The sequence below is a fragment of the Aegilops tauschii genome, chromosome 6 (genome assembly GCF_002575655.3).
Source record: "Aegilops tauschii subsp. strangulata cultivar AL8/78 chromosome 6, Aet v6.0, whole genome shotgun sequence".
Taxonomy (NCBI): domain Eukaryota; kingdom Viridiplantae; phylum Streptophyta; class Magnoliopsida; order Poales; family Poaceae; genus Aegilops; species Aegilops tauschii.
Genome location: NC_053040.3, coordinates 296,953,277 through 296,971,048, shown reverse-complemented (window position 1 = coordinate 296,971,048; position 17,772 = coordinate 296,953,277). Strand labels below are relative to the sequence as shown.

The 17,772-nt window shown below is 47.6% G+C and overlaps 1 protein-coding gene across 1 annotated transcript; it reads left to right on the top strand.

Moving 5' to 3' along the window:
- Positions 1-14,129: 14,129 nt before the first annotated feature.
- Positions 14,130-17,559, top strand: LOC109781927 (uncharacterized). The gene is made up of 7 exons (XM_020340518.4): positions 14,130-14,527; positions 15,170-15,262; positions 15,595-15,739; positions 15,835-15,945; positions 16,022-16,104; positions 16,204-16,261; positions 17,282-17,559. The coding sequence occupies exons 1-7, from the start codon at positions 14,255-14,257 to the stop codon at positions 17,359-17,361; spliced, it is 843 nt and encodes a 280-aa protein (XP_020196107.1). The 5' UTR covers positions 14,130-14,254; the 3' UTR covers positions 17,362-17,559.
- The last annotated feature ends 213 nt before the right edge of the window (positions 17,560-17,772 follow it).

Below are 17,772 nucleotides of genomic sequence, written 5' to 3'. Positions count from 1 at the left end.
GATAAGTAAGAGTGTCGAACCCAACAAGGAGCAGAAGGGATTAATAAGTGCTTTTCAGCAAGGTATTCTCTGCAAGTGTTGTAAGACAGTTGTGACGGATAGTTTTATAGTAAAATAATCAGTAACAAGTAACAAGTAACCAAAATAGCAAGGTGCAGCAAGGTTTCCCAATTCTTAATATTACTAAGGGCAAGTCAGAAGTACTTCTTATAGTGATTAAAGCGTTCTCGAGGACACATGTGAATTTCATCTAGTTACTTTCACCATGATTCATTGACTCCGTTCATTGCTTTGATAAATTGTTATGTGGGTGGACCGGGCTAAGCTGTTGTTCTTATTTGATCAAACAACCTACTTATAATTATCCCCTCCATGCAAGCATCCGCAAATACAAGAGAAAAAATTAAGATAAATCTAACCATAGCATTAAACAAAAGGATCCAAATCAGCCCCTTACGGAACATCTCATAAACTGGGGTTTAGATTTCTATCACTCTCGCAACCCATCATCTACAGACTAGTCCCACAATGCCTTCCCCTAGGCCCAAGCACGGTGAAGTGTCATGTAGTCGACGTTCACACGACACCACTAGAGGAAAGAATAACATCAAAACACTAAATGAAAACCAACTTCACAAATTACCTATAACAAGACTTCTCCCATTTCCTCAAGAACAAACGGAACTACTCACAAAGCGTAATTGTGTTCTTGATCAGAGGAGATAAAAGTGATTAAAAATCTGAACATATAATCTTCCAGCAAGTAAAGCAACTAGCATCAAATACAAGTTGTAATCAACACTACTAGCACCCCTAGGTACGAATGTGAGGTTTGATACAAAGATTGAAAGCAAGGGAACAAGTAGAGTTTGGAGATGAGATGGTTCTCGTGAAGATATTGATGGAGATGAGTCCTCCCGTGATGAGAGGAGCGTTGGTGGTGATGATGGCTTCAATTTTCCCCTCCCGGTGGGAAGTTTCCCCGGCTGAATCGCTCCGCCGGAGAGCAAAAGTGATCATGCCTAGGTTTTGCCTCGAGATGGCGGCGGCTCGTCCTGAAAGTCTTCTACTTATTTTTTTTCTAGGGCAAATGGCTTCATATAGCAGAAGATGGGCATCGATGGACCTCCATGTGCCCCACAAGTGCAGTCGGCGTGCCCCTGAGCTTGTGGGACCATGGAGGGTCTTCTCTGGTATCTTTTTCTTGCAGTACTTTTTATATATTCAAAAACAAATCTTCGTAAATTTTCACATCAATTGGACCTCCGGAGAATATCTATCTCTATTGTAGCTTTCTCAAACTCGGAATTCCAGCTGTCGACAATCTCCCTCTTGTGGTGTATCTTGCATTTTAAGAGAGAAAAGACATTAGAATTGCATCAAAAAGTGGAACATAACTTTAAAACAATAAAAATAATAGTAGGAAAACATGATGCAAAATGGACGTATCAGTGGACGATCCTTGCTGGCCGACCGATGACACGGTCCTGTCCCTGATTGGTCCCCGTGGCCATGGCCATGCTCACAGCGTCATCTAGAATATTTGGTTGCCGTGGCATCAGTCTTCACAAACTCATTTTGCGCGGCTCTGGTACACACCAGTAATGATCTCACCACACATAAGTTGCTTTAAGATTCGGGCCACAAAGAGCTATTATTCCTCCCTTTTTGCTATACAAAATGGATACCAGGTCAAATAGAACTATTGGTCCCCATCATTGTCCTTACATGGAGGCATGGATGTGACAGCTCACTCTCTCTCTTCTCTCATACACGCATGCATATATCTGTTCTCTCTCGCCTGCAAATTCATAGACTTTATTTCATCTAGCCAATTAAAAACATTTATATCCTTTAAAACATAGGTTCATTTTTGCAATAATTTATATAGTTTAACTCATCATGCCAAGGCCTTTACAACTAAACCAAATATGGATACATTTCAAACACGTTTAAATTTCAATGTTTCACATTTCGTATGTGGAACAAACCAATTTCACTTGAAAAATGTGATTTTTTGGGAAGCAAGGCAGTGGAAAGTGAAATATAGGTTCTGAAATGTGCAACTGCAATAGATGTGATTTTTGTTATTTCAACAATGTGCAATTGAAATAGATGTGTGGTTTATGCAGCAAGCCAGAAGTGACATGTAGTTTCTGAATTATGAAATAACAACCATAGAAAGTAAAATTATAATGTATCATTGTGAAACTGATTATTCGAAAATATTAAATAATTTATTTCCAAAGAGTGAAATGGTTTATTTGAGAAATGTGCAAATAAAATAGATGTTTTTTGTAAAACAAGCCAGTCATTCTGAATTGTGAAATAGTAATCACAAAAAGTGAAATTATAATATACCATTGTGAAACTGATTATTTTGGAAATGTGAAATAATTTATTTCAAAAGAGTGAAACGGGTTATTTGAGAAATGTGCGATTGAAATATATATTATTTTTGTGAAACAAGACTATAGAAAGAGAAATGTAGGCTCTAAATTTTGAAATAGTAGCCACATAAATTGAAGTTGTAATGTGACATTGTGAAACTGATTATTTGAAAATGTGAAATAATTTATTTCAAAAAAGTGAAATAGGTTATTTCAGAAATGTGCGTTTGAAATAGTTCTTATTTTTGTGAAATAAGCTAGTGGAAAGTGAAATGTAGGTTTAGAATTGTGAAATAGCAACTAAAAAATTGTAATTTATCAATGCGAAATTGATTATGTGGTTGAACAATATTCAAGATTGGTCTCATTTTAAAGATTTTGGCGCAAGGAGTTCAAATGTGAAAAAAAGTTTATAAAACAAATATATGGTTTAAAATATATGGGAGAAGCAAGAGAGAGTGGGTCTGCCATATTACTGTTGTCATGCATGTAAAGTACAGTGGTGAGCCTGATATAGAAATACCTATATTTCATAAACAAGAGAAAATTTTCTTATACAACACATGAGTAAGTATACGGTTTGAGGCGTCAGTAGCTGATTGGCTGGGCAGGTGCTCGTAGGTAGCTCAATTTTCCACTTTCCAGCAGTCTTGCATGTCATGTGTCTTCCATTGGGTCTCTAACATTGAATCACTAAAGTGGGTTTTCGTGCTAAATAATACTCTGTGTTTCAATTGGGACCTCGGGTGTTCTTACTTCAACCATAGCTGACGTACCCATGCTATTATTACGGCCACATGAGCCAATATGGCTCGCTGAAATCTCAATGAAGCTATCCAGCAATGACAGTCTTTCAAAAAAAAAAAAACAATGACAAGGTCGACCTGATCGATGCTGATCCTAATAATGGAGTCGGCGCAAGAAGATCCGCCATGAGCATACCATATCAATCAATTTGCCATGTTGCAACTAGCAGCGCGTAACCTTGTTGCGGCGCGAACATTTGCGTGGGAATCAGCATTATCCCCTAAAAACTAGCCAAAGCCAACCCGTTGGTGACAGCAAATCCCCCGGGCACATGGGGGAAGCTCCGGTTTGGATATATCATACATGTCCTCAGAGCGCGGCTCCGGCAAATTAGGTTGCTTGATGGATCGCGTTTTCGGTTCATGTCCTTCGGGCTGCTAGTATTTAAATCGTGCGATCAAGGAGCATGTTCTTTTCTTTTTTCGGGATCACAGATACATGCATGTTTCGGCATGATACATGTTAAATCATGTAGCCGGTTAGTCTGACGTAGATCGCATGTTGTAGTTGGCTAGCTATAGCCAAGGTGCCGTTTTTTGTTTGCTAGCTAACCTAGCAGTGGACCGTTCGGCTGAGTGAAAAAGTCACAATCGATGGATTCAGAAACCGGGGATCAGACAATTTATCCCGCTTGAGACAATCGCGTCCTGTCCATTAGTACTAGTATTTGTATACAGGAAAAATGTTACTCCGTGTATCTTACGTACGCGCTTTGCCAGGCTTACCGCCGTGTGCCACCGTCACGCCCGCCGGCTGCTCCGCACTGCCCGGCCGGCCGGTCCACGCACCATGATACCATCACCATTGCCAAGCTCCAGCGCTGCGGCACGTCGTGCAGCTTTGAGCCTGTGAGATGCCGCCACCGTCCCCCACCTCACCCGAGTAAATAGCATAAAACTACTATTTTACAGGCTAGGATTTCAAAAAACTACCGGTTTTTAATTTTTCTCAGATAACTACCAAATGAGTGGTCCGCTGTTTCAAAAAACCCAAATCACCGAGTCTTTATCAGTTGATCATGATTATGACAGTTCGGGCCCACATGTAAGATAACCGTTTGTTTGACCGTTTACTTTGACCGTTAACTTACATCTGGGTCCCACGTGTAAGTTTTTTAAAAAGCATCCGGGTCCCTGTAAGTTTTCTGAAAAAAGCAATCAGGTTCCTGTGACTTTTCTGAAAAAGCAATCGGGTCCCCACGCAACCAGGAGCTCGATCCCGCTTGGCAGGGCAGCGATGCTTCCTCCGGCCGGCGAGTCGCGCCTGCAGCGGCGGAATCCATGCCGTGCACCACCTGAGGCCGGCCAGCCGCGCCCGCAGCGGCTGGATCCACGATGGTCATCGCCTGAGGCCGGCGAGCCTCGCCCGCAGCGGCCGCCATGCCGTGCCTCTCCTGCGGCCGCCGCCGCACCATGACTCCCCTGTCGCCTCGCCGTGCCTCGCCTGCGGCCACGCCATGACTTGCGAGTCACCTGCCGCCACGCCGCGCCTTGCCTGCGGCGGCCCCCATCCCCTGCCGCGAGCTCCTCAAGCTCGACGCGACGGCCTGCGCCGCTGTGGAGTGCGCACCTCCCGTCGCCGCGGACGAGGCCGGCCTCGTCGCCACCAGGAGCTCCGACGAGCACCTGCCACGGCTGTTGGGACGCTGGGGAGGAGAGGGAGGGTCGTCGCCGGCTTGGGATGGGCGAAGGGGCGCCGGCTTGGGGGGAGGGTCGCCGGCTTGGGGGGTGGGGAGGATCGCCGGCTTGGGAGGGGGAGGTGAGTCGCCAGCTCGGGAGGGGAGAGGGCCAGCACGGGAGGCAGAGAGGAGGGAACAGAAGAGATAGAGAGGAGGAAGAAAGAGAAGAGGAAGAGAAAACTTACATGTGGGCTCCACATGTAAGCTAACGGTCAAACTAACGGTTTGTTTTAGGTGCGGGCCCAACCTGTCATAATCAGGATCAACTGATAAAGACTCGGTGATTTGGGTTTTTTGAAACAGCGGACCACTCATTTAGTAGTTATCTGAGAAAAATTAAAAACCAGTAGTTTTTTGGAATCCTAGCATGTAAAGTGGTAGTTTTATGCTATTTACTCACCTCACCCTGTGCATTTTAAAACCGAACCAAAAAACCATACCGAAAATAAACCAAACCGAACCGAATTTATGGTTTTTATGGTTTCTGGTTTCGATATGGTATGAACTTTTCATACCGATTTGAACTTTGGTTTTTATGGTATATACCAAAAAACCGAACGGCTAACCGAATAAATCGAAGTAAAAAATAAATTTATATTTCTTGAGATGAACAACCGTACAAGTTGTCATTTTCCTTGTACATGAGTCAAATTCACTACTAAGCACGTAAATTTTCCTTGTAACATAGTCATTTTTTTATTTTTAAAATGCTAAGGAAAAAATGAGGAGCTCATCCAACGTGGTGAAATGGCTCCTCTCCCTTCTCCCCCTTCGTCCCCCCGCGCCCCGCTCCCCTACTCCTCCCCTGTCCTCGCCGTGGCCCATGGCTCCCCCCCCCGCCGCCTTCCCTTCCCTCCCGCCGTCCCCCCCCCCGTTCTCTGCGGGTCGGGATGGCTCTCCCTGCTCCTCTTCGGCGGCGTCCTTCCCCGGTTCGCGTTTCTGGGCGCTGGGCGACTCGGTGGAGTCGGAATCTGATTCGGAGGAGTGTGCTTCGTCGGCGGTGGTTTCGGTGGTGCCGCCCATGCCGGCGCCGGGCCGCGCCCGGAATTTGCTCCGGGTGGCCGGGGCCGGCCGGTGTCGTTTCCCTCTGGGTCGTCGGGGTGGTGGTGCGTTGGCCGGCGACGGCAGCGTGCGGGTCGGGGCCCGGCCCCTTCCCCTGAGTGTGGTCTCCTCGGTCCTTCCCCCTCCGCTGTGTTGGTGGATTTGGGTGATGTGGCATCTCCGGTCGCTAGTCTTGTTCGTCCTCCTCCTCTCCGGCCTGGGCCGGTGGCGGCGGCGGCGGTCGCGCCGGTTTGTGCGGGGCCGGTGGTGGCCAAACCCTAGATCCGGTCTGCTCTGTGGTCGAGATGGGCCTTGGTGAGCTCGTGGGCCTGGCGGCGCCTGGTTCGATTCGGGTTGGGCCGCCCGGGCCCCCGGCTCTGTCGTCCCTCGAGTCTTCCCCCCCCCCTCTCGTCTATGGGCCCGGGGCAGCTGGTTGTGGCCACTGCTCCACGTCCGTCCCCTTCCCGGGCCTGCGGTCCCGTTCCGGCCCATTCGGCCCTCTTTGGCCTGGCCTGTTGTGGCTATTTATGGGTGCGTCGCGGCGCTTCCCCCCCTTCCTAAGGTTTCCTGCTTCCGCCGCCGATATCCGCAGGGTGCGTCGCCCTATCCGCCAGTTTCCAGATCCGCTTCCTCCCCACCCCCTCTACTCCTCTCCTTCGCTGAGGTGACCGCCATGGACAAGTCTCGGGGTTCCTCCTCCGAGGCCCTTTCGGGTAGCAAGCGGGCCCGTGAAGCTTCGCCGGGCGATGGTGTCGATCTGGCCTATGAGGCGGAGCTGCGTTCCAAGCTCGAATCTGAGCGGGCGGTGCGCGTGCTGCCGTGTGAGTGGGAGGATTGGGAGGCGGGGCCGGAGCGCTCCGTGGCCAGATCTGGGACGGCGGTCCCTGGTTCTGGGCTGGATCCGTGGGAGGCCGCTGCTGCTTCGGCTGGCGGTGGTTCCTCCTCATCGGCGCCGCGCCCCGCTCCGGCCAGGAGCCCGGTCCCTCCGCCCCGGCCTCCTCCTCGCTCGTTTGCGGCGGGCGCTGCCTCTCGCTCGGGGCCGCGCTTCGGGCCTGGCTCTTCCTCCTCGCAGGCCGGGGATCGGCGCCCCCCCTCCCTCTGCTTCGGGTGCCCCTTCCGCGGTCCGTGGCGATGGCATCCTGCCGCCGCCGCCGCCTCCCCCTCCTCGCCAGCACCCTGCTACCTCGGGCCCTTCACCGACCCTGACTTGCTTTGCTTGCCACCGCCCGAACCACTTCCAATCTAGATGCACTAACCCACCCTTCTGCCTTATCTGTCGCTCTGATGGCCATCTTACTGTCGACTGCCGTAACCGTACCAAGGACCCCTCTTTCATTCAGTTTGGCTTGGGTATTCCCGGATGTTCTTTCTTCGCTCTGGACGCTAATGTTCCTGTGGTGATGGCTGCGCCGTCCCTCTCTAACGCTGCCCTCATCACGGTGTGCGGTCAGCTGATCTCTCCGCAGACCCTCCTGGATGGTTTGAAAATATGGGACGATGGTGGCTCGGATTGGCAGGTGCGCCAGCTTTCAGAGTATGAATTCGCAGTGGTTTTCCCCTCCAAGGACTATCTACGGATGATCTCCTCGTCCACCAGTTTTACCCTCCCCCTCAACCAGCTTGTGGTATCTGTCAAAGCAGCTACTTGTGGTGCCAAGGCGGTGGGCCCGCTTAGCAAGATCTGGGTGCTAGTTGACGACGTGCCAGTTGGGCTTCGATCTGTGGAATTCATGATGGCGTTTGGTAAGCTCATTGGCAAGCCCATGGAAGTGGATTCAGAATCCCTGGGCAAGGTTGGCCCGGTTCGTCTCAATGTTTGGTGGATCGACCCCGTCTGCGTTCATGGTTCCATGGATGTCTTCCCTTCTCCTGAGGGTGTGCGACTTCGGGTTCGGGTGGAGGGTGCTGAACCCCGTGCTCCACCTCCACCTCCGCCTCCTCCTTCCAAGCCTTCGGACCAAGATGACACGCAGGGGGATGGTTCGGCTGGGGGGCATAACCCAAGTGGAGGTACTGATCCGCGCTTTACATAATCTGAATGGGATAAGTTGGATCCGGATGAACGCGAGCTGCTCAAGGATAATGCCCCTGCTCCTAATCCTCAGAAGGAGGACTTGGCTTCTCGTGACGCTGGTGTTGGTAAGGGGACCCCCTTCTCTGGTGTTTGCTCCAATGTGCCTACTCGCCCGCAGTCTCCTTCCTTCTCTGGGATCAAGGATCTTCCTGCTTCCCCCTTGCGCTCCACCGAGCCCTCAACTAAGAAGAAGAAGAAGTCTTCGGTCCGGAAATTCTCGGCTAAGAGTCGGGCCTCCTCCACTTCCAAGCTTTCGGCAGCGGGTCTGGCTCGTCGTCTGGACAAGGATCTGGGCTCCGCCTCGGGGTCTGGCCCTGGGCCGACGTCGCCGATCCGGTGCTCCCCTGTGCTGCATTCTCCGGCGTCCACGGCGCGGAAGGGCTGGCGTGTGCACGATTCTGGCGTTTCGGTGGCGGTGCGGGCGGAACGGCGTGCCGCGGCCAGGGATCTCCCTCCTTCAGGTTCGTCTGCCCAACCTTCTCTTCCTGCCTCTCCTGTTCGCCTTGTTTTACCAGCTCTGTCAGATGATCATTTGTTGCATATCATGTCTGATATTGGGGTGGCTGCTATACCGGGGATGGGCTCCCCCTCTCACCTTCTTTCTGTCATTAGGGCCAATGAGGCAGCCCAGGCTGCCATTGCTAAGGCCGTTGAGGCCGCGAAAGGTGCTGGTCCTGCTGGTGCTCAGGGCCAAGCCGGGGGGTTGGAGGCGACAAATGGTTGTGGCCAGTCGTCTGCCCCCCCGGCCCTTGCTAAGGTTGGGCGTCCCAAGCGATCTAAGCCTTGTGGGGCTCCGTGCAGATCGAGTCTCCGTATTAAAAACCTTTCCTTCAAATGAGAGCTTTATTCTGGAATATTCGTGGTCTCGGTGCTAGGGGGCGCCGTGACCAGATTCATGTTTTGGTTTGTGGTGAACATATTGATATTTTAGGGCTGGTCGAAACGTTTAAGGAATCCTTTTCCCCTTTTGAACTCTCTGCGATAGCTGGGATGGATAGGTTTGATTGGCACTTTCTCCCCGCCTCGGGTCATTCTGGGGGAATCTTGATTGGGTCCAAGCGGGACGTTTTTTATTTCATTGCTTTTGATCATGGCATCTTTTGGGCTAGCTGTGTGGTTCATCATCGTCAGCTGAACACTTTGTGGGAATTTATGGTGGTATATGGCCCTGCGGATCACACGCTTGCTCCTCTCTTTTTGGACGAACTATCGATTAAGATTGAAGCATGTAATATTCCTCTTCTAATTGGGGGTGATTTCAATTTGTTACGTTCTCCGACCGACAAGAATAATCCTAATTTCTCCTGGCCTCTTGCCAATGCTTTTAATGATTTCATTAGTAACTGCGCGCTGCGTGAGCTCCCTAGGGTGGGGGCGCGTTTCACCTGGTCTAACCATCAATCCTCGCCTGTCCGGTCGGTGCTGGACAGGGTTTTTGTTTCTGTTCAGTGGGACTCGCTGTTTCCCCGCGCGCTGCTTAAGGCTAGGCCTGCGGTGGGCTCTGATCATGTTCCCCTGATCCTGGATGCCGGTATCCTTTCTCTTGTTTCTCCCTCCCGTTTCCAGTTTGATGCTTCTTGGCTTGTTGTTGACGGCTTTTGTGACATGATGGTTTCTAAGATTACTAATCTTCTTTCTTCTCCTCATCGCTCCTTTGGTCCCATGGATGATTGGCACAAGGTGTCTTATGAGTTGCATAAATTCTTAAGGGGGTGGTCTCGGAATAGGGCGGCCAAGTTGCGTAGAGACAAGGAATCCCTCGAATCTCAAATCCAGGATTTGGATCAATCTGCTGACACATCTGGGCTCTCCGCCTCTCAGTGGGCTACTCGCTACTCCCTGGAAGACGCTTTGGTGTTGCTTCACCAACAGTCAGAAATTTACTGGCGCCAATGAGGTGCCCTTAACTGGACCTTGAAAGGGGATGCTATGACGGCTTATTTCTTTGCGATCGCGAATGGCAGACGCCGCAGATGTTTCATTGACACTCTGTTGATTGACGGCGTTAGAATTTCTGACCAGTCCCTCATTATGAATCACATTGTTAGCTTCTATTCCAATCTACTCGGCTCTAAGCCGGACCCTGGGCTTGGCCTTTGCCCTGACTTCTGGGATGAGGGGTCTAAGATCTCTCCGGGTGAAAATTCGGGCCTGATGGTCCCCTTATCTGATGAAGAGATTTGGTAGGTGATTAGCTCGGCTAACCCGAATGCTGCTTCCGGCCCTGATGGTTTTTCGATCCCCTTCTTCAAAAAATTCTGGCCCCAGTTGCGGCCTCTCATTTGTACGATCATCCAAGGGTTCTGGTTGGGTACGGTGGACGTCTCTCGCCTTAATTACGCTATCATTACCCTTATTCCTAAAGTCAAGGGCGCGGATTTGATCTCGCAATTTAGGCCGATTGCCCTTATTAATAACTTCGCCACGTTTCCAGCAAAAGGGTTAGCCACTCGTCTCTCCCCCATTGCCCACCGTACCATTAGCCCTTTTCAGTCGGCTTTCATTATGGGTTGTTTCATTCTGGACGGGGTTCTCTGTTTGCATGAAATCGTTCATGACCTTAAGATTCGCAAGTCGAAAGCGGTGATTCTAAAATTAGACTTTGAGAAGGCCTATGACTCGGTGAGTTGGCATTTTCTTCGTAGAGTTTTATTGGCCAAAGGGTTCGAGGGGCCCCTCGTCCATAGGATTCTGCAGTTGGTCTCGTGAGGCCACACTGCCATCAATGTTAATGGTCAGGTTGCAAATTCTTTGCCAACGGTAGGGGCCTGAGGCAAGGCGATCCTGCCTCCCCCATTTTATTCAATTTTGTTGCAGATGCTTTATCTCGCCTACTCTCTAGGGCAGCCACTAGTGGGCACATTACTCCGGTGTGTTCTAATCTCATTCCCCATGGTCTCACCCATCTCCAATATGCGGACGACACTATTCTGGTCGAGTTGAATGAGGCCTGCCTTGCCCACCTCAAATTTATTTTACTATGCTACGAGGCTATGTCGGGGCTTAAGATTAACTTTGCCAAGAGAGAAGTAGTTGTGACTGGTGTGGACGAATCGGAAGCCGCGCGAGTGGCCCACCTTCTTAACAGTAAGCTGGGCTCCTATCCGTTCAAGTACTTGGGTTTGCCTATTTCCCCGGATGTGCTCCATGCCAAAGATTTTGCCCCGGTAGTCACAAAGGTGGGAAACAGGGTCCTTCCCTGGCGGGGTAGATATAATACGAATGCTGGTAAAGTGGCTCTAATTAATGCTTGCCTCTCCTCCCTCCCCATGTTCCTTATGGGCTTCTTTCTCTTGTTGGCTGGGATTCATGCTGGTTTTGACAAACACCGTGGGGCGTTTTACTGGAATGTTGTGGACAATCGTCGCAAATATCGCTTCGTCAAATGGAAGTTGATGTGCAGGCCCAAAAACCTTGGGGGGTTAGGAATTCTTAATACTTCCATCATGAATCAATGCTTGATGATTAAATGGTGGTGGAAGATTATGAGCGCTGAGGATCAACCCCTTTGGCTGTCGATCCTTAAGGCTAAATATTTCCCGTCCTCGAGCCCGATGTTTGCTCTGCCGCGTGGTGGCTCTCAGTTTTGGAAGTCTCTGGTCAAAGAGAGACCTGTTTTTCAATCTTTCGTTAAGTTTGTTGTTGGGGACGGCTCCTCGATTCGGTTTTGGCTTGATTGGTGGTGTGGAGATTCACCTCTCTCGGTGACCTTCCCTACCCTTTTCTCTTACTGCTCTGAACCTAATATTTCTATTGCGAAGCTTGCATCCCAGGGGTGGAACCTGGCCTTTCGCCGTTCTCTGTCGCCTGTAGAGTTTGAAGATTGGCAACGTCTTACTGCCCTCTTCCCTACGCTCTCGACGGTCAGGGATTGATATGGGCAAAGGTGTCCCGTCTTTCGATGAGATGATGGATATCGCTTTGGTGGAAGTCGACTTTGACGATCCGACTACGAACGTGCGAAGACGTCGCGCCTTAGCAATCGCTAAACCAACTCCGAGAGGTTATTGACCACGCCGGAGCACGATCAACCTAACCACGAGGGTCTGTTTCCTGCGAGCAAACGAAGAACAAGCATGAAACTGAGATTGCAATCTGGATATTGCGAATATAAGATGAAAGCTTTATTGATCAAGGTGGGGTTCTGTGACGCCTTTGTCTGGTCGTTGAACACAAACGAAGTACGCGAAGTTGCAGCTATGGCGAACTTTTAATCTAAACAAAACCCAAAGTCTAAACGACGCCCTAAGGGCTGTATATATGGAGGAAGAGGGGGGAATTTCGTGGCCCTTGGGGAAGGGGTCCGAAACCAACCCTATCTCTTGTTTCCCCACACATACGGACTCTAAAAACAGCCTATACTCAAGTATTTCGAAATTACATGGGCCTGGCCCAATAATAAGGTGACGCAGCACCTAGAATAGCCTCTGGACGAAAGTTATGAAGTAGCATCTTGTATATTTCGTCCAAGGCTTCATGCACGCATTATGGTGGCTTCAACGTCCTGAAATCATCACTTGTAACTCCGTTCTTGTTCCCCATGCGTATGCCATCATCTCCATGCTTGTTCTTGCTCCAATGTTCATCCTTCTCAAAGCTAGGCCCTTCATTTGTAAGCAAAACAAATGTATCCAATTTAGGCAGCATCATATTCTCATGAACATTAGAATCATTACCAAGAAACGAAAGTACCTGGTAATTTAATTGGCGTGCGCGAACTCTAGTAATTGGTCCAGTATGTATAGCAGCAGGGGCTCTGGGTGTAACAATGGTATTGATGTCCTCATCAGGGATTCGGTGCTTTGGCCGCTTTCTGCCTCTGGGCGTTTTTCTGTTAAGTCTATTTATTCTAAGCTCGTTGGTGGCACGCCGACCAATCGTTTTTCCCAAGTTGGGAAGGCCCGTATTCCCCTTAAGATTAAAATTTTCTTGTGGCAAGCCTTTCGAGGCCGGTTGCCCTCGGCTGATCAGATTCGTAAGAGAAATGGGCCGGGCTCCCAGTTCTGTGCTCTTTGTGGTGATGTGGAAGACTCGGATCATATCTTTTTTCACTGCCACCTGGCTAAGCTTATTTGGAGTTGTGTGCGGGACTGGCTTCATGTTTCTTGGGCCCCTGCCTCCTTTGCCGAGTTGCGCAGCTTGGCTTCCAACCTCTCCGGTGTATCTAGGCGCATCATTTGGGTGGGCTTGGGGGCTTTATGCTGGTCTCTGTGGACTACTAGGAACAAATTTACTATCGAGCACGTGTTTCCGGCTAAACCGGCTGACTGCTTATTTAAATCGTGTGCTTTCCTGCAGCAGTGGAAATCATTGACTAAGGTCGACAACCAAGAGGCGCTCTCTATGCTGATCTACAAAATTCGGACGACGGCGTCTCAGTTATGCAGACAAGAGCAGGATGCTTGATTGCTTTTTTTGGGCCTGATGCTTTAGCTTTAGTTGGTTCTTTCTCTTCCGGCCTGTGTGCCGTGTACTGGCGTGGGAGCCATGTACCTGACTTTGTACTTCGTCTTCTTGCCCAACGTTGGGGCTTGGGTGTGTTTGATACTTTTCTGTGATGCTGTTGCTACCCGCCTTATGGCTTTATTTATAAAATCGGGCGTATGCCTTTCCTCTAAAAAAGCACGTCCATAACCATCAACAGTTGAATCAATGCACGCATATATACTTATATATATACTCATATACTATTTGTGTAAAATAGTATGTGTTTTGAGTCATAAATTTGCAAATTATTATTACGTCATTTTCAAATTCGCGTCAACTTTGGTTTTTATGGTATATACCAAAACCATACCGATATAATTTGGTATATACCGAAACCGAACCATATTTTATTTGCATACCGTATTTATTGAAGTATTAATACCGTATAAACCAAAAACCGTTTAAACCGAACCATGTAAACCGAATAAACCGAAAGCACAGGGTGACCCCCACCTGCACTCCCGCGAGCGTCGGCGCCGTCCGTTCCTGTGCCAATATGGTCAGCGCTTCGGATTTGGGCCGGGCGTGGCGAATCCAAACTGCCTCTGCTGGGCTGCTTGTGTGGTTGATAGACTTCTTTCCTTTTGGGCTGGTTGTGGTTGATGGGCTTCTATTTGTTGTTGTGCGGTTCGTTTACTTGCCTTTTGAGCCCACACAATAAGAAGAACCCCACCCCCTCAAAAAAAGAAGGGGACAAAGGAGAAGAACCCTAGGCGGCTCTCTGTGACTCAAACCCCCGCAGCCCGGCGCCGGCGCGAAGCGAAGGGAGAAGAAGGCATGGGGCGGCCGTACGCAGTGAAGGGGAAGAAGAAGCGGAAGCTGGAAGGCGGCGAAGCCTCGCGCGCCCCTCCGGTCGACGCCGAGGCGGTGGATGAAGAGGTGAAGGAAAATGAGGAGGTGATGGAGGGGGAGGCGGCGGCAGAGGAGGCTTTTGCCGAGGAGGTGGGGGAGGGGATCCCCATCGTGCCCCGCCCGGTCGACAGTAAGCGGCGGCCGGGCGCTATCTTCGTACTTGAGAGGGCCTGCCTCGAGGTCGGCAAAGTCGGCAAGGTATGCTAGCACACTAGTATGGACTCTCGACCAATAGACCAGTGATTTATTTTTGACTGTGATTGATTATTTCTCGTTCGGTGGTCGAATTGACACTTAGAGAAATTTGTTCGAGTAGCTGCTTTATTCATGTGGTAGTTTAGTTTAACTTGCGAGCAGGGGAAAAAGTTGCACTGCCCTGAATTGTTTGAATCCAGAAGCATCCCTGACATAATAGTGTAAGAGTGGTCTTCCAAAAAGATGCTAATTTCTTAAGCAGCAGCATACTTGCAGAATGCTAGAATTGAATCAGTGAGCATAATTAAATTTAATAGTGAGCGATGAACATGTTTTGTCCTGATTTATTTGCAAGATTTGAAAGAACAAGAACGCTAGGCGTAAATCCGTAATTATTTTCTTCCCTTCCCTTCCCTTTGGAGGATAGGTTATTGTGTGCATGCATGTCGTGGGCTGTTCACGAGTAGGTATCAATGGTCAAAAATTAGTGGCTGCTAGCATGTAAAGAGCAAGTGTGAACTAATTACACCAGACTAGTTACAATCCTTCTACAATATCTGGTGATTAAAGAGATCAACGCCTCCTACTAAACAAAAATCCCTTATTTTATGTCAGTTTTAGTGATAATTGTAACTGTTTCTGTAGGGTATGCAAATCTTGAATTCGGATGATCACGCAAATTATTTAAGGAAGCAGAATCGCAATCCAGCTGATTACAGGCCTGATATCATTCACCAGGTACTCTAAATTTCTGTCATCATTATTTTATTTCTGATGCTGTAATATGAATAGAAAGCTGTCTTATTTATTACTACCTCCGATCCATAAATATGTCGCAGTTTTGAACTAAACCCAGTTCAAAACTGTGACACATATTTTGGATCGGAGGGAGCATTATCCATCCAGAAGTTCCTGTTGTAAGTCTTAAGGGAAGTAAATTTAATTTGGTTGTCAACGCGACCTAATGCCATAGCATTTGTTTCCTCTCTTTTGGTTGTCGAACACTGTTTGGGTCTCTGAATAGCTACAAAGTATGACAGTTCTGAATTTCTGCCGAAAATATTTTGCAGGCACTACTAGCAATATTTGATAGCCCTCTAACTAAGGCTGGGAGGTTACAAGCTGTTTATGTTAGGACTGAAAAGGGAGTGTTGTTTGAAATCAAGCCTCATGTTCGCATGCCACGGACGTTCAAACGTTTCTGTGGCTTGATGTGTAAGTTGCAAATAATACAAGTAGTGCATGTTCTTCACCTTTCATGTCATATATTTCATGAACCATGCTGACCTGCAATTTATACAACATCACAGCACAGTTATTGCAAAAGCTGAGCATCACGGCAGTTGGGAAGCGTGAGAAGCTCCTTAATGTTATTAAAAATCCTGTTACCCAGTATCTACCTGTTGGCGTACGGAAAATTGGTGAGAAAATTATTTATTTACTAAAACTTTATCTGGATCAGATAGGGATGCTAATCGATGTATTTTTGGTCATTAGGCCTTTCATATAGTGCGGAGAAGGCAGTTAATTTGTTTGACTATGTTGCTAAGTCCAATGATGATGAACCTCTTGTGTTTGTGGTGAGTGGAGCTGTAAAAGCTTTGATATTGAACTAATTTGTTTTCTATCATCTGTTGCTTCCTTGTGCATAATCTCATATTGTCTGCACATTATTCCAGGTTGGTGCCATGGCCCATGGAAAGGTTGACAAGGAATACTCAGATGATTACATACAGAGTAAGTAACCCTGTTTGAAATAAAAACAGTAGTCCTGAGAACTTCGTAAACTTCTGATAAGGGTGATACTAATATGTTTGTTAGATCAGTTTTATTTTCAGTTGTTTGGATTTTTTGAGAGGTTTCAAATGGGTGTTATATGTTTGTTGTGCATGCCGTGTTTGAGATTTTAAGAAGTCTACTGTTCCCTGTGAATTGTTACCTGGAAACAAACATTTATGATATTTGCTTTGCCCCATTCAAATAGTTCTCTTTTCTTGTAAAGTTGATCAATAGAGTGTTGTCTCATGGTAAAATTGGAAACTTCTAGCATGTTGTTAGTTGTAACCAACACTTATCAGTTAAAATTGAATATTTACTCAGTTCAGCTTGTCGGTATTAACTATTAAATGAGGTTTAGTCTCTTTTCATATTTTTCAAACTACCCAATTCCTGGATTTCCTTTGTTTCTATAATTAACTACCCCAAATTAGTTAGGATTGGGATAACTTGGTTGGAACTTGGTTACTGGTTTGGATTATATACGTTTCTGCTTCTTGGTGGTTTGAGCATCAGTGGCTTGCCCTTTCCGACATCTTTTGTTAGAGCAAGAAACCATCAATTAGGTTTGAGTTCACAAGCATCGTCTAGACCTTCATAACGTGGACAATTAGATATTGCTATTCTCTGCCTCAAGTTGTATCGCCCTACCATGTACTCCCTCCAGTCCCTTTTAGTCTGCATATAAGTTTGGTCCGAAGTCAAAGTATCTCTACTTTGACCAAACTTATAGAAAAAAGTATCAACATTCAGAATGTCACATCAATGTTTCGAGATTCATTATGAAATATAGTTTCATAAAATATATATTTGATATTATAGATATAGACAATTTTTAATATAAATTTGGTCAAATGTTGCAAACTTTGACTTGACACAAATCTAATATGCGGAGTAAAAAGGGACGGAGGGAGTAGTAGTTTCTTGATTGTACCCCCCTTTTGCTTTGAACTGTAGTGACATATTACCTTTTTCTTGCAGTTAGCGGTTACCCTCTCAGTGCTGCCTGCTGCCTGAATCGAATATGCAGTGCCTTGGAGCAGAAATGGAACATCCAGTGAAGGGAAGTTTGAAAACGAACATTACATCTTTGTGATCAGATTTTTATGTACTCATTAGCGCTCATAGTATTGTTGTGCCTTTTCATGTCTTATGTCTACAGTATTAGTTTTGTCGAGACATGAATCACTGGCTGTAAAAGTATTAACACTGAATGTTTCAAGTGCTTATGCTCCTTGCAGTTGTCATTTTTGGTGAAATTTGCCTTGCTTGAAGCGTCCTCAACTGATATTTAAGCATAGCCTGACCATATTTATGCCCAAAATCTCGCGGCTGTGTGTTTGGTTCACTGCTGCGCAGCCAGATGCGTGTTGAGAAAATGCATTCATTTTCTATCGCTGTTTTTCTGTGAGATTGTATGAAATTTAGTAATTTTAAAATTTCCTTGAATCCAAGTTGCAGCTTAATCATTC